At 41.5% G+C, this 16,825-nt stretch overlaps 1 protein-coding gene across 3 annotated transcripts in view; it reads right to left on the reverse strand.

Annotated features, from left to right (window-relative positions):
* Window positions 1-3,719: 3,719 nt before the first annotated feature.
* LOC139752024 (uncharacterized) overlaps window positions 3,720-16,825 on the reverse strand; it is an 85,331-nt gene continuing 72,225 nt past the window's right edge. The window contains exon 3 of one of the 3 annotated variants that reach the window (XM_071667807.1): window positions 3,720-6,545. In XM_071667807.1, the coding sequence (XP_071523908.1) occupies window positions 5,904-6,545 (642 nt within the window). In that variant the 3' untranslated portion in view covers window positions 3,720-5,903. The remainder of the gene's footprint in view (window positions 6,546-16,825) is intronic. The other 2 variants (XM_071667806.1, XM_071667805.1) reach the window with 2 other exon arrangements.

Consider the following 16,825-nt stretch of genomic DNA (forward strand, 5'->3'; position numbering starts at 1 on the left):
GTATATAGACGTGGCCTAAATAGATACTTCATAGGCGCAAAAAAAAAAAATATTCACGCAAAAATCTGAGCTGTGACAGTTCTTGACTTTCATGTTCGGTTGCCTCTCTGTTAATCCAAAGGAAGACGTTGCTCATGATCCTCGCTGAGATGCCAAACCAGAATTTGATTTGCCAACCCAGCTAAATTGGCTTGTTTCTCCTTTCATATTTCTACAGCGACACACCAACAACGATTCACTTTATGAAGCTGGTTCATACACAAATTAGTTGTTCATACCAAGATGTGCCGTTGGCTCACACTTTGTCAGAAATCTATGTTCATCCACTGATGCATTAAAAGAGCGGGCGCTCAGGCGGTGAGGCCAGCGGCTGGCAGGTGGATGGAGGTACTAAGTGGCAGTTAGCTCGCCTTTTCTGGGAATGTATAATTTACATAAAGGATAACAAAAGTAACAAGTAATGAAAAGAAACTCATAATTGTCAGATATGCAATAAAGATAATCAATAATGTAAGATAATAAAGGATAGAAGTGGTAAAAAATAGCAACACTAACATATCTTTTTCGAAAATACATCACCCTAGCAGCAAGCCATTCATATCCTCAAAGAAAGTGGATGCATTGAATTACTGGCAACTGTATATGGAGGGTTGGTAATCGTGAGTCAGACAACTTTCTTTTTATTACATAGAAAAGATAAACAGATGACCTAAGGATAAACAACTGAAGTCTTTATATTTATGGAGATGCAAAATAATGTAATTCGTAGACTTGAAGTGAAGTATTTGTCAAGCCTGTTCTTAAAACGCATCTATAGTGCTGCTCCAATCTACATTTGTTGGAAAAGCTTTTCAAATGCTTACAAAGCTGCTAAAGAAGAGGTATTTTGTCTTATTAGAAGTAAAACATTCGGGCGAGTATGTATCCATTATCACTTAGTGAAATCAGACAAAACTAGCCTTAAAAAACTGCTTAGATCAACTTAAATTGAGACTCAAAACCTATGTAAGTATCAGATTTCTGTATCTTAACCTTCTCTTCTCGAAGCTAAATAAATGTAAATCCCATGAAAACCATGAGAGAGTCTCTCATCCGGGAATCATCTCAATAGCTCGCTCTTGTGCGCGGTCCTTTCGATACCTTGTCTTTTTTTTTTTTTTTAAGTGCGACCAAAACTAAACGCAGTATTCAGTGTAGGGACGTAACGGTGAACTGTACAGAGCAATGATTACTTTCTTACACATTAATTCGAATGTCATTAGCCTGGAAATTCCTTCGCCTCTATTACTGTTTCTGAAACGCGTAAAATTGGTCTTAGATCGCCGAAGATAATTACTCTTTTTTACCATTATTTTCTTTTTGTAGCTCAATAAAATAAATGCTGAAACTTTTTATCGTTATTACCCCCCGATGTATAAATATTTACACATAGATATGAAAGTTTATTAGCCATCTGTGAGCCCAGGTTATGTCTCCTTCTAGCTGTAGACATTCAGTTTTTGTCATAGCTTTATTCCCCAACTCCATCATCCTTGAATTTTGATATCTTACAACGTAGTGCACCATCCATGTTATTTCTATGTATGTGATATCCGATCCTAAGACCTGATCCCTGCAGTACACTTCTTACGTCTGACTATTCTCAGACTCTACCGTTAATAATGATTTTTTTCTTATGTCCAGTCGACCAGTTTTCAAACCACCGCAACAGTACGACACTTACTCCACATGACTCAACTTATGCTTTTCAATTTCTGATGCGGGACTGGAACGAATGAATGTTGAAAATCTAGATATGGGGTGATAACCAATTTACTGTCACCATACGTTATTGTTGCATTACGAGAAACAAAAAGATTTGTCAAACATGAACACTTTCGTCGAGAACCATGTAAAGAACAGTATGACTGATTGTCTTGTCTGGAAAGACTATTTCCATAGGTTTACCACCACTGAATGTCAGGCTAATTGGACAATAGATTTCTGGCAAACACTAATTACTTTCTTCTATCATCTGATTGACAATGTAAATCTACCAATCCTGTGGAACTTTCCCTGAAGCAAGTGACTTAATGGCAAAGAGTAGTTAAGGTTTAACCAACTCGTTTTTGCTTCTTTCATTGTTCTCGATTAAAACATCATTTTACTTAATATTGACAGTAAAATTGATCATGTATATCCGTGTGCTGAAAAATGTTTCTCCGCTAGCAATGGTATAGGATACGGATTAAAAATAAATCCTGTCATGGCTTGATTGTCCTGAAATATATTATTGTTTCCCATGATCAATGAGGCAAGTAACCGGGTAGTGACTCCCTTGCTTCTAACACAAAAAAGTCATTTAGGATTTCTTTTACTATTTTCACCGTTATACACTTCATACTCACCTTTGCTGTGACATATGCTTCTAATTATACTGTGTAGAATTACGTAATTCATACCGTCATGTTGGTTACTAATCTGAATTTCTTGTGTAATATTTTCTTGGACAATAGGCACTTCTATGCTACTGTGCCACCATTTTGGCTTAGTTCTGGAAGGCTATGCGCTGGCAGGTATGTTTTCTCGACTACTCTCATTACCTTGCCAGACCTTTCCAAAGGTCCAGGTCATCCTAGCATAACCTGTCAAGAACAATGCAAAGATCATCAAAATCTGGCATTTTCTCAAGACTGCTGTGTTAATCAACATTACATACGCTAATGAAAGTTAACTCAAAAGTTTTTGTTGGGATTGTCACTCATTTCAAGTTTTTCTCCTAACGTGACATTATCCTCGAGATCTTACTTTGTAGAGAGAACTGAGTCTAATATATCTATGTTAAGTGGAGGGTTAAATTAAGAGGATGAAATTTGTAATGATACTTATCTATTACTTCCATGAAGGTTAAGAATGATGTATGTCATTTTGTTTAACGACCAGTCTGGTCTCTGGTTACAGAGCTAGACGTCAACAAGTATTGGTATGTGATCATATTGTCGGTTCGTAAGTCTTTTGTCTGGTTGTTTGGAACGGCGTCTTGTCTCTCAGTGTTCCCAATGCTAATATTGCTTCCAGAGTCACAAACAAATAGTTTCTAAGTGTTTTAGACAACCCCGTCACTTCCTACTTTTATCGTTTTTTTTTTGGGGGGGGGCGGAATTTATCAATTATTACAATTAAAGGGAAAATGCTAAAGGCTAAAGTTTCAAGAAAACAGAGTAGATGGCTCTGTTTACATGGAAGAAAATCCTGTGTGGTGCCGGGACGCCACACAGACGGTTGTCAGAGCATACTCTGATAACACTTAACATTATTTTTCATTCCTGTGAAATAAGTGTTGTTTAATACTTGATTATATCTAGAAAGTATAGAATATGGCTATTATTCCCTTGAGATTTTCCAGTAATATAAGTAGTAAATATAAGTAGTAGTATAGATCTAAGGGCCTAAAGCCAACCAGTTCAGATTAGGTCTAGCTGGCTAAGTGGATACATATACATACATTTTCTGAGATGGCATCTAGTGGCTGCAACCATCCGGCAGAGACATTTTGCTATGTCTGCCGCCAATTCAGCAAAACAAATACGAAAAATTACCGGGCGGCAGCATCATCTAAGATGTGCGAGGCCTATAATTATAGGTACATTTTGTCATGCCTGTTGGGATCAAGACAAATTCTGGGCACCTCATTTCACCTACAAGGACTGAAAAAAGAAAAAAAAAAACTTTGGAAGAGAAGATAGACAATTGTTGCTAGTTTGGATGGCGGAATCATATAACATTTTTTAGAAATTTTGAAATTTGAAAATTCTTTCATTATATTTTCTTTTTAAATTTTCAATGCTGAAAAAAATCATATGGAATATGTTGAGGAATCTCTTACATATTAGTCATGGGTGAAATAAATCTATAAACGAATACATATGTATTTTTTTTTTCATAATCACAATTATGTATTCAATGTTCTTTTGCAGGATGGTACAGAGGAGGAAAGAGAGCCATGAAGTTCGCTATCCTAAGAATTTGGCAGGAACCCCCTGACAACTGAAGCAATTGTTACTTCTGCATGGTGGACCCTTCCAAATGTCGGACTGGTAAGACTGCACCTGCTATGACGTATCCGGACCTTCCATCATTATTGCCCTGGTGCCACACGACCCTGAGCTCCCCGTACCCACTCTTCAAGAGAGAGAGAGAGCAGCCGTCGTCAGAAGAGACCGCAAGTCACAGGAGAAGGAAGACAATGTTGTAGATCCAGATTACAATTTCAGAGTTGCAGCTGAGGAGAGAAACCCATACTACCCCGATTAAAAAGACCTCAACGATTGATCGGAGATCTTCGCCTCACATAGTCCGGTACCGAGATTTTAACGTCTAGGCTCAAGCACTGGAACTTGCTGGATGAAAGTGTGCATATTGCAGATCAGAGGAAGCATCACTTTGGATTTTCCAACTTCTTCACCCGTCAATGGGCTCTACTTCTGCCACAATGTAACCAGTCCGTTCGAGGCAATCAGAATCGCCTGTACCGACCGAGTGGCGCCTCTTTACTGCCAGCTCATCCAGAAGCCTAAAAGCCGTGCTACTCTATAATGGTAACAAGTACCCGTCTCTTCCCCTGGCTTACTCGTTGCACACTAAAGAAGAATACGACAGTGTCAAGACCTTGTTAGACACCTTCAAGTATGATGAGAACTGCTGGGAGATTATCGAACACTTCAAAATGGTGGCATTCCTGATGGGTCTCTGAGGCGGTTTTACCAAGTTTCCCTGCTATCTTTGCCTTTGAGACGGCAGGGACACCGTGGCGCGCTACTACAAGCGGGACTGGCCACAGCGGTGTTGATGCAACCACTGTACCTAAAACTAAGCCTTATGAAACAATTTGTCATAGATCTAGATAAGAAGTCTGCAGCCTTCAAGTACCTTCAAGACTTCTTCCCTAATCTGTCTGAGGCAAAAGTCAAAGCTGGTGTCATGGTCGGACCACAGATAAAGAAGATCCTGGAATGCAAGTAATTCCCCAAGAAGCTCACTAGGAAGGAGAAAGCAGCTTGGTACAGCTTTGCTGCAGTGGTTCAGAGTTTACTGGGCGACCGCAAGGCCGAAAACTATGTGGAGTGGTTGAGGCTATGGTGACGAACTACGGCAAAATGGGCTGCAGAATATCCCTAGAAGTCCATATCCCTGACTCTCACCTTCATAAATTCAAGGAGAACGTTGGGAGAGTATTCGGAGGAGCAAGGCGCGCGCTTCCACCGGAATATATTGGACTTTGAACTCCTCCACTAAGGAAAATATAATGAGAACATGATGGGATTATATTTGGGGTCTGATTCGTGGAAGTGATTTACGGTACAATCGAAAATCTCGAAAAACTACCTACTTCTAAATCCTTCGTGACCACTTTTGTTTAACATTAGTTTAAATACATGTTAATTTTTATTCATACATTGTTGTTTTCCTGACTTTGTGAATAAAACTGTGCAAATTCGATTGTTGTTTAATTGGAAATAAGTGAATTTCAAACTACCACTGTCCTGGTCACAAAAGCAAAGTTTGAATGGAATGATAATATTTTTTCTATACGTTTTACGCATAAGCGGTTAGGGAATAACACTTACTATCCAGGAACAACAATTGTTACACAGTGTAGTTAGCAGTAGAGGAGGTTGGTAAAGGTACATACGCACGTACGATGTTGTTTTCCTAGTTATTGATATAAGAGTCTTCTTTCATATTTCATGTTTTCGATATTTCATTTTCCCAAAAATCCATCATTTTAAGTGTAGCTTCCACGTAGATATAAAGCTCGTTAATTTTTGTGGTTATTTTCCCTACTGCTATTTTTGCCTTTTTTCCTTCTTTAATCATCGCTTACATTACCAATAGTTTCAATAGAGCTTCGGATTTTGTCTTGATTACCCATTCAACCAAGAGACCAGATCTTCCCACGCGGCTTTCAGTGGCAGCCAAGGTGAAGTTGTTGTGGTCATTCCAGGGTTTCTTCCGCGAGACTTCTGAGATCGTGGAGGTAGAATGCGACCTAGACAGCATGTGATCTCGTCGCCTCCATCACAACTCATACTGGTCCTGATGTCGACTTGCGGCAGGTGGTCGGCAAAGAAAGACCACGAGGAGATACAGTCGTCTTGGGTCATGCAAGAGCAAGCAACCATCTTCGGCCTTCTCGAGGAGACCTTTTCGTTCCTGACATCTCTGAACAGACGGCTGGATTCAGTTTCAGTCTCTTGTGCGACGCTTGGAATGGCTGATAAAGGGACTTCCGAACTGTTTTCATCTGAATCAGCAGTGCCAGAAGAGTATGAAGAGACATGAGGGTTTCCTCCCTCTATGCTTTTTACTACAGGGCGTTCAGAAGCTGTGAGCGAGAAGTTTGCACCGGTAACCGGTGGGTGTGTGGTTGTGTAGAACTCGGTGGTGTGTCGCCACTGTTGGTTTGTTACAGTAACTGGGCCCGGTCTGTGGGTGACGCCGCTGGACAGGTCGAGCAGAGTTTCTCGACGGCAGCAGTAACGTGTCAGGATCGGACACGGGAACCCCTGCCAAGAAAAGAAAGTTAATTTCAAACTAAGTTATGATTTCAGGTTATATGAAAAACAGTTACTCTGATTTCATCCCTTGTTCAGAACTGCTGCAGCCGATCTTGCCCCAAAATATCATAAAACAGTTTCCTAGCTCATGGACCTATGGCGCTGTCTCTCGCTTCCCAGTGATGGGAGTCTTACAAGTAGCAACAGACGGGACATCATCTACGCCAATATTAGTGATACACAGAAAATGAAAAAAAGAAAGTATTTCTTATTACCTAAAATGTAACCCTGGACTAATCAAAAAACTATAGGTGCGCAAGAAGTCGTATAAGTAAAACGCACCTAGAAAAAGCAATTATAATCTACAACCAGACCATCGAGCAGGAATTTAGAAAAAAAGAAAATATCATTTGCTTAACTGTGTAACACATATCCTCGTCATAATTAAGGACCTTATCCTACTGGCATAGCACTGCAGGGGATAGTGTTGGTCATTGTGAATTTACATAACAGCCCGCCAGGGTTCGAGTCCTGAGCGCGGTATCCAGTCAACTCAACTGTTCATTCAACTCTCGACACTGATTAATAAATGCCTACCAGACGTATGTTGACATATATATATCAGAGCAAGGTGGAAGGAGAGAGTGAAAAAGATTTTGAGCGATCGGGGCCTGAACATACAGGAAGGTGAAAGACGTGCAACGAATACAGTAAATTGGAACGATGTGGTATACCGGGGTCGACGTGCTGTCAATAGATTTAACCAGGGCATGTGAAGCGACTGGGGTGAACCATGTAATGTTTTGTGGGGCCTGGATGTGAAAAGGGAGCTGTGGTTTCGGTGCAATACACATGACAGCTAAACACTGAGAGTGAACAAATGTGGCCTTTGTTGTCTTTTCCTAGCGCTACCTAGCACGGGGGGATGGGGTAGATGCCATCTGATGTGTGACGGGGTGGCGACTGGTTGGGATGAAGCCAGCAAGTATGAATATGTACATGTGTACATACTTCCCACGCATTCCTCACGTGTCGTAGAAAGCGACTAAAGGGGACAGGAGTGGGGCGCTAGAAACCCTCCCCTCCTTGTATTGTAACTTATAAAAGGGGAAACAGAAGACGGAGTCACGCGGGGAGTGCTCATCCTCCTCGAAGGTTTAGATTGGGGTGTCTAAATGTGTGTGGATGTAACAAAGATGAGAAAAAAGGAGGGATAGGTAGCATGTTTGAGGAAAGGAGCCTGGATGTTTTGGCTCTGACTGAAACGAAGCTCAACGGTAAAGGGGAAAAGTGGTTTGGGAATGTCTTGGAGGTAAAGTCAGGGGTTCGTGAGAGAACAAGAGCAAGGGAAGGAGTAGCACTACTCCTAAAACAGGAGTGGTGGGAGTATGTGATAGAGTGTAGGAAAGTAAACTATAGATTGATATGGGTAAAACTGAAAGTTGATGGAGAGAGATGGGTGATTATTGGTGCATATGTACCTGGGCATGAGAAGAAAGATCATGAGAGGCAAGTGTTTTGGGAGCAGCTGAATGAGTTTGTTAGTGGTTTTGATGCAAGGGACCTGGTTAGGGTGATGGGTGATTTGAATGCAAAGGTGAGTAATGTGGCAGTTGAGGGAATAATTGGTATATGTGGGATGTTCAGTGTTGTAAATGGAAATGGTGAAGAGCTTGTAGATTTATGTGCTGAAAAAGGGCTGGTGATTGGGAATACCTGCTTTAAAAAGACAGATATACATAAGTATACGTACGTAAGTAGGAGAGATGGCCAGAGAGCGTTATTGGATTACGTGTTAATTGATACGCCCGCGAAAGAGAGACTCTTGGATGTTAATGTGATGAGAGGTGCAACTGGAGGAATGTCTGATCATTATCTTCTGGAGGCGAAGGTGAAGATTTATAGAGGTTTTCAGAAAAGAATAGAGAACGTTGGTGTGAAGAGAGTGCTGAGAGTAAGTGAGCTTGGGAAGGAGACTTGGGAGAGGAAGTACCAGGAGAGACTGAGTACAAAATGGAAAAAGGTGAGAACAAAGGAGGTAAGAGGAGTGGGGGAGGAATGGAATGTATTTAAGGAAGCAGTGATGGCTTGTGCAAAAGATGCTTGTGGCATGAGAGGCGTGGGAGGTGGGCAGATTAGAAAAGGTAGTGAGTGGTTGGATGAAGAAGTAAGATTATTAGTGAAATAGAAGAGAGAGGCATTTGGACGATTTTTGCAGGGAAATAAAGCAAATGAGTGGGAGATGTATAAAAGAAAGAGGCAAGAGGTCAAGAGAAAGGTGCAAGAGGTGAAAAAGAGGGCAAATGAGAGTTGGGGTGAGAGAGTATCATTAAATATTAGGTAGAATAAAAAGATGATTTGGAAGGAGGTAAATAAAGCGCGTAAGAAGAGGGAACAAATGGGAACTTCAGTGAAGGAGGCAAATGGGGAGGTGATAACAAGTAGTGATGATGTGAGGAGATGCAGTGAGTATTTTGAAGGTTTGTTGAATGTCTTTGATGATAGAGTTGTAGATATAGGGTGTTTTGGTCGAGGTGGTGTGCAAAGTGAGAGGGTTAAGGAAAATGGTTTAGTAAACAGAGAAGAGGTAGTAAAAGCTTTGCGGAAGATGAAGGCCAGCAAGGCAGCGGGTTTGGATGGTATTGCAATGGAATTTATTAAAAAGGGGGTGACTGTATTATTGACTGGTTGGTAAGGTTATTTAATGTATGTATGACTCATGGTGAGGTGCCTGAGGATTGGCGGAATGCTTCCATAGTGCCATTGTACAAAGGCAAAGGGGATAAAAGAGAGAGCTCAAATTACACAGGTATAAGTTTGGTGAGCATTCCTGGGAAATTATATTGGAGGGCATTGATTAAGAGGATGAAAGCATGTACAGAGCATCTGGGGAAGAGCAGTGTGGTTTCAGAAATGGTAGAGGATGTGTGGATCAGGTGTTTCCTTTGAAGAATGTATGTGAGAAATACATAGAAAAGAAAATGGATTTGTATGTAGCATTTATGGATCTGGAGAAGGTATATGATAGAGCTGATAGAGATGCTCTGTGGAAGGTATCAAGAATATATGGTGTGGGAGACAAGTTGTTAGAGGCAGTGAAAAGTTTTTATCAAGGATGTAAGGCATGTATACGTGCAGGAAGAGAGGAAAGTGATTGGTTCTCAGTGAATGTAGGTTTACCGCAGGGGTGTGTGATGTCTCCATGTTTGTTTAATTTGTTTATGAATGGGGTTGTTAGGCAGGTAAATGCAAGAGTTTTGGAAAGAGGGGCAAGTATGCAGTCGTTGTGGATGAGAGAGCTTGGGAAGTGAGTCAGTTGTTGTTCGCTGATGATACATCGCTGGTGGCTGATTCATGTGAGAAACTGCAGAAGCTGGTGACTGAGTTTGATAAAGTGTGTGAAAAAAGAAAGCTGAGAGTAAATGTGCATAAGAGCAAGGTTATTAGGTAAAGTAGGGTTGAGGGTCAAGTCAATTGGGAGGTAAGTTTGAATGGAGGAACTGGAGGAAAAACTGGAGGAAGTGAAGTGCTTTAGATATCTGGGAGTCGATTTGGCAACGGATAGAACCATGGAAGCGGGGGCGGAGGGGAGGGGGCGAAAGTTCTAGTAGCGTTGAAGAATGTGTGGAAGTCGAGAACATTATCTTGGAAAGCAAAAATGGGTATGTTTGAAGGAATAGTGGTTTCAACAATGTTACATGGTTGCGAGGCGTGGGCTATGGATAGCGATTTGCGGAGGAGGGTGGATGTGCTGGAAATGAGATGTTTGAGGACAATATGTGGTGTGATGTGGCTTGATCAAGTAAGTAAATAATAGGGTAAGAGAGATGTGTGGTAATAAAAAGAGTGAGGCTGAGAGAGCAGAAGAGGGTGTCTTGAAATGGTTTGGTCACATGGAGAGAATGAGTGAGACAGATTGAATAAGAGGATATATATGTCAGAGGTGGGGGGAACGAGGTGAAGTGGGAGACCAGATTGAAGGTGGAAAGATGGAGTGAAAAAGATTTTGAGTGATCGGGGCCTGAACATGCAGGAGGGTGAAAGGCGTGCAAGGAATAGAGTGAATTGGAACGATGTGGTATACCGGGGACGACGTATTGTCAATGGATTAAACCAGGGCATGTGAAGCGTCTGGGGTAAACCATGGAAAGTTCTGTGGGGCCTGGATGTGGAAAGGGAGCTGTGGTTTCGGTACATTATTACATAACACCTAGAGACTGAGTGTGATCGAATGTGGTCTTTTTTTGTCTTTTCCTAGCGCTACCTCGCACACATGACGGGGGAAGGGGTTGTTATTTCATGTGTGGTGGGGTGACGATGGGAATGAATAAAGGCAGACAGTATGAATTACGTACATGTGTATTTATGTATATGTCTGTCTGTGTATACATATGTATACGTTGAGACGTATAGGTGTGTATATTTGCGTGTGTGGACGTGTATGTATATACATGTGTATGTGGGTGGGTTGGGTCATTGATTCGTCTGTTTCCTTGCGCTACTTCGCTAACGCGGGAAACAGCGACAAAGCAACATAAATAAATAATATAAATATATATATATATATATATATATATATATATATATATATATATATATATATATATATATATACACAGACATATACATATATACACATGTACATAATTCATACTGACTGCCTTTATTCATTTCCGTCGCCGCCATGATACATAAGAAATAAAAACCTCCCCTCGCATATGCGCGAGGTAGCGCTAGGAAAAGACAACAGAGGCCACATTCGTTCACATTCAGTCTCTAGCTGTCATGTATAATGCACCGAAACCACAGCTCCCTTTCCACATCCAGGCCAAAAAGAACTTTCAATGGTATACCCCTGACGCTTCACTTGCCCTGGTTCAATCCATTGACAGCACGTTGGCCTCGGTATACCACATCGTTCCGATTCACTCTATTCCTTGCATGCCTTTCACCCTACTGCATGTTCAGGTCCCGATCGCTTAAACTCTTTTTCACTCCATCTTTCCACCTCCAATTTGGTTTCCCACTTCTCGTTCCCTCAACCTCTAACACGTATATCCTCTCATTCAATCTTTCCTCACTCATTCTCTCCATGTGACCAAACAATTTCAAAACACCCTCTTCTCCTCTTTCAACCACACTCTTTTTATTACCACACATCTCTCTTACCCAATTATTACTTATTCGATAAAACCACCTCACACCACATATTATCCTCAAACATCTCATTCCCAGCACATCCACCCTCCTCCGCACAACTCTATCTATAGCCCACTCCTCGCAACCATATAACACTGTTGGAACCACTATTCCTTTAAACATACCAATTTTTGGTTTCCAAGATAACGTTCTCGACTTCCACACATCATTCAACACTCCCAGAACTTTCACCCAATCTCCCACCCAATAATTCACTTTCGCTTCCATGGTTCCATCCACTAGCAAATCCACTCCCAGATATCTAAAACACTTCACTTCCTCCAGTTTTTCTCCATTCAAACTTACCTCCAAATTGGCTTGTCATTCAACCCTACTGTACCTAATAACCTTGTTCTTATGCACATTTACTCTCAGCTTTCTTTTTTCACGCACTTTACCAAACTCACTTACCAACTTCTGCAGTTTCTCACCCGAATCAGCCACCGGCGCTGTATCATCAGCGAACAACAACTGACTCACTTCCCAAGCTCTTTCATCTACAACATACAGCATACTTACCCCTCTTTCCAAAATTCTTGCATTCACCTCCCTAACAACCCAATCCATAAACAAATTAAACAAAAAGGAGACATCACGCACCCCTGCCGCAAACCAACATCCACTGAGAAACAATCACTTTCCTCTTATATCCTCGATAAAAAAAAAATTCCACTGCTTCTAACAACTTACCTCCCACACCATATATTCTTAATTCCTTCCACAGAGCATCTCTACCAACTCTAACATATGCTTTCTCCAGATCCATAAATGCTACATGCAAATTCAATTGCAATTCTAAGTATTTCTCACATACATTTTTCAAAGCAAACACCAAGTCCACACATCCTCTACCACTTCTGAAACCACACTGTTCTTCCCCAATCTGATGCTCTGTAAATGCCTTCACCCTCTCACTCAATACCCTCCCATATAATTTCCCAGGAATAATCAAAAAACTCTTGTCCTCTTTGCCTTTGTACAATGGCTTTATGCAAGTATTCCGCCAGTCCTCCGGCACCTCATCATGAGTCATATATACATTAGATAACTTTACCAGCCAGTCTACAACACAGTCACCCCCCATTTTCATAAATTCCACTGCAATACCATCTAAACACGCTGCCTTGCCGGCTTTCATCTTCCGCAAAGCTTTTACTACCTCTTCTCTCTTTACCAAATCATTCTCCCTAACTCTCTCACTTTCCACAACACCTCGTCCAAAACACCCTATATCTGCCACTCTATCATCAAACACATTCAAGAAACCTTCAAAATACTCACTCCATCTCATTTTTACATCACCACTACGTATCACCTCCCCATTAGCCCCATTCACTGATGTTCCCATTCGTTCCCTTGTCTTACGCACTGTATTTACCACCTTCCAAAACATCTTTTCATTCTCCCTGAAACTTAATGATACTCTCTCGCCCCAACTCTCATTTGCCCTCTTTTTCGCCTCTTACACCTTTCTCTTGCCCTCCTGCCTCTTTCTTTTATACATCTCCCAATCATTTGCATTATTTCCCCGCAAAAATCGTCCAAATGCCTATCTCTTCTCTTTCATTAATAATCTTGCTTCTTCATCCCACCTCTCACTACCCTTTCTAATCTGCCCACCTCCCACGCTTCTTATGCCACAAGCATCTTTTGCGCAAGCCATCACTGCTTCTCTAAATACATCCCATTCCTCCCGTACTCCCCCTACGTAATTGTTCTCACCTTTTTCCATTCTGTACTCAGTCTCTCCTGGTACTTCCTCACACAAGACTCCATCCCAAGCTCACATACTCTCACCACTCTCTTCACCCCAACATTCTCTCTTCTTTTCTGAAAACCTCTACAAATCTTCACCTTCGCCTCCACAAGATAATGATCAGACATCCCTCACTTGCACCTCTCAGCACATTAACATCCAAAAGTCTCTCTTTCGCGCGCCTATCATTTAACACGTAATCCAGTAACGCTCTCTGGCCATCTCTCCTACTTACATACGTATATTTATGTATATCTCTCTTTCCAAACCAGGTATTCCCAATCACCAGTCCTTTTTCAGCACTAAATCTACAAGAACTTCACCATTTCCATTTACAACACTGAACACCCCATGTACACCAATTATACCCTCAACAGCCACATTACTCACCTTTGCATTCAAATCACTCATCACTATAACCCGGTCTCGTGCATCAAAACTACGAACACACTCACTCAGCTGCTCCCAAAACACTTGCCTCTCATAATATTTCTTCTCACGCCCAGGTGCATATGCACCAATAATCATCCATCTCTCTCAATCCATTTTCAGTTTTACCCATACAAATTTTGAGTTTATTTTCTTACATACTATCAGATACTCCCACCATCCCTGTTTCCGGAGTAGTGTTACTCCCCTTGCTCTTGTCCTCTCACTAACCCCTGACTTTACTCCTAAGACGTTCTCAAACCACTCTTCCCCTTTACTCTTAAGCTTCGTTTCACTCAGAGCCAAAACATCCAGGTTCCTTACCTCAAACATACTACCAATCTCTCTACCACACTCTTTTGATTACCACATATCTCTCTTACCCTTCCATTACTTATTCGATCAAACCACCTCACACCATATATTATCCTCAAACATCTTTCCAGCACATCCACCCTCCTCCGCACAACTCTAACTATAGCCCATACCTCGCAACCATATAACATTGTTGGAACCACTATTCCTTCAAATTTATCCATTTTTGATTTCGAGATAATGTTCTCAACTAACATACATTCTTCGTCGCTCTCAGAACTTTCGCTCCCTCCCCCACCCTATGATTCACTTCCGCTTCCATGGTTCCATCCGCTGCCAAATTCACACCCACATATCTAAAACACTTCACTTCCTCCAGTTTTTCTCCATTCAAACTTACCTCCTAGTTGACTTGTCCCTCAACCCTACTGTACCTAATAACCTTGCTCTTATTCACATTTACTCTCAGCTTTCTTCTTTCACACACTTTACCAAACTCAGTCACTAGCTTCTGCAGTTTCTCACACGAATCAGCCACCATCGCTGTATCATCAGCGAACAACAACTGACTCACTTCTCAAGCTCTCTCATCCCCAACAGACTGCATACTTTCCCCCTTTTCCAAAACTCTTGCATTCACCTCCCTAACAACCCATTCCATAAACAAATTAAACAACCATGGATATATCACACATCCCTGCCGCAGACCAGCATTCACTGGGAACCAATCGCTTTCCTCTCTTTCTACACGTACACATGCCTTACATCCTCGATTAAAACTTTTCACTGCTTCTGACAACTTGCCTCCCACACCATATATTCTTAATACCTTCCACAGAGCATCTCTATCATCTCTATTATGTGCCTTCTCCAGATCCATAAATGCTACATACAAGTCCGTTTGCTTTTCTAAGTATTTCTCACATACACTCTTCAAAGCAAACACCTGATCCACACATCCTCTACCACTTCTGGAACCACACTGCTCTTCCCCAGTCTGATGTTCTGTACATGCCTTCACCCTCTCAGTCAATACCCTCCCATATGATTTACCAGGAATACTCAACAGACTTATACCTCTGTAATTTGAGCACTCACTTTTATCCCCTTTGCCTTTGTACAATGGCACTATGCAAGCATTCCTCCAATTCTCAGGCACCTCACCATGAATCATACATTCATTAAATAACCTTACCAACCCGTCAACAATACAGTCACCCCCTTTTTTTATTAATTCCACTGCAATACTATCCAAACCAGCTGCCTTGCCGGCTTTCATCTTCCGCAAAGCTTTTACTACCTCTTCTCTCTTTACCAAATCATTCTCCTTAACCCTCTCACTTTGCACACCACCTCGACCAAACCACCCTATATCTGCCACTCTATCATCAAACATATTCAACAAACCTTTAAAATACTCATTCCATCTCCTTCTCACATCACCACTACTTGTTATCACCTCCCCATTAGCCCCCTTCACTGATGTTCCCATTTGTTCCCTTGTTTTACGCACTTTATTTACCTCCTTCCAAAAATCTTTTTATTCTTCCTAAAATTTAATGATACTCTCTCACCCCAACTCTCATTTGCCTTCTTTTTCACCTCTTGTACCTTTCTCTTGACCTTCTGCCTCTTTCATTTATATATCTCCCAGTGATTTACATTATTTCCCTGCAAAAATCGTCCAAATGCCTCTCTCTTCTCTTTCACTAATAATCTTACTTCTTCATCCCACCACTCACTACCTTTTCTAATCTGCCCACCTCCCACGTTTCTCCTGCCACAAGCATCTTTTGCGCAAGCAATCACTGCTTCCCTAAATACATCCCATTCCTCCCCTACTCCCCTTACGTCCTTTGTTCTTACCTTTTTCCATTCTGTCCTCAGTCTCTCCTGGTACTTCCTCACACAAGTCTCCTTCCCTAGCTCACTTACTCTCCCCACTCTCTTCACCCCAACTTTCCCTCTTCTTTTCTGAAAACCTTCCTCTCTACAAGATAATGATGAGACATCTCTCTAGTTGCACCTTCCAGCACATTATCATCCAAAAGTCTCTCTTTCGCGCCTATCAATTAACACATAATCCAATAACGCTCTCTGGCCATCTCTCCTACTCACATACGTATACTTATGTATATCTCTCTTTTTAAACCAGGTATTCCCAATCACCAGTCCTTTTTCAGCACCTACATCTACAAGCTCTTCACCATTTCCATTTACAACACTGAACACCTTATGTACACTAATTATTCCCTCAACTGCCACATTACTCACCTTTGCATTCAGATCACCTATCACTATAACTCGGTCTCGTGCATCAAAACTACTAACACACTCACTCAGCTGCTCCCAAAACACTTGCCTCTCATGATCTTTCTTCTCATGCCCAGGTGCATATGCACCAATAATCACCCATCTCTCTCCATCAACTTTCAGTTTTACCTATATCAATCTAGAGTTTTCTTTCTTACACTCTATCACATACTTCCACCACTCCTGTCACAGGAATAGTGCTACTCCTTCCCTTGCTCTTGTCCTCTTACTAACCCCTGACTTTACTCCCAAGTCATTCCCAAACAACTCTTCCCCT

The sequence above is a fragment of the Panulirus ornatus genome, chromosome 12 (assembly GCF_036320965.1).
Source record: "Panulirus ornatus isolate Po-2019 chromosome 12, ASM3632096v1, whole genome shotgun sequence".
NCBI lineage: Eukaryota > Metazoa > Arthropoda > Malacostraca > Decapoda > Palinuridae > Panulirus > Panulirus ornatus.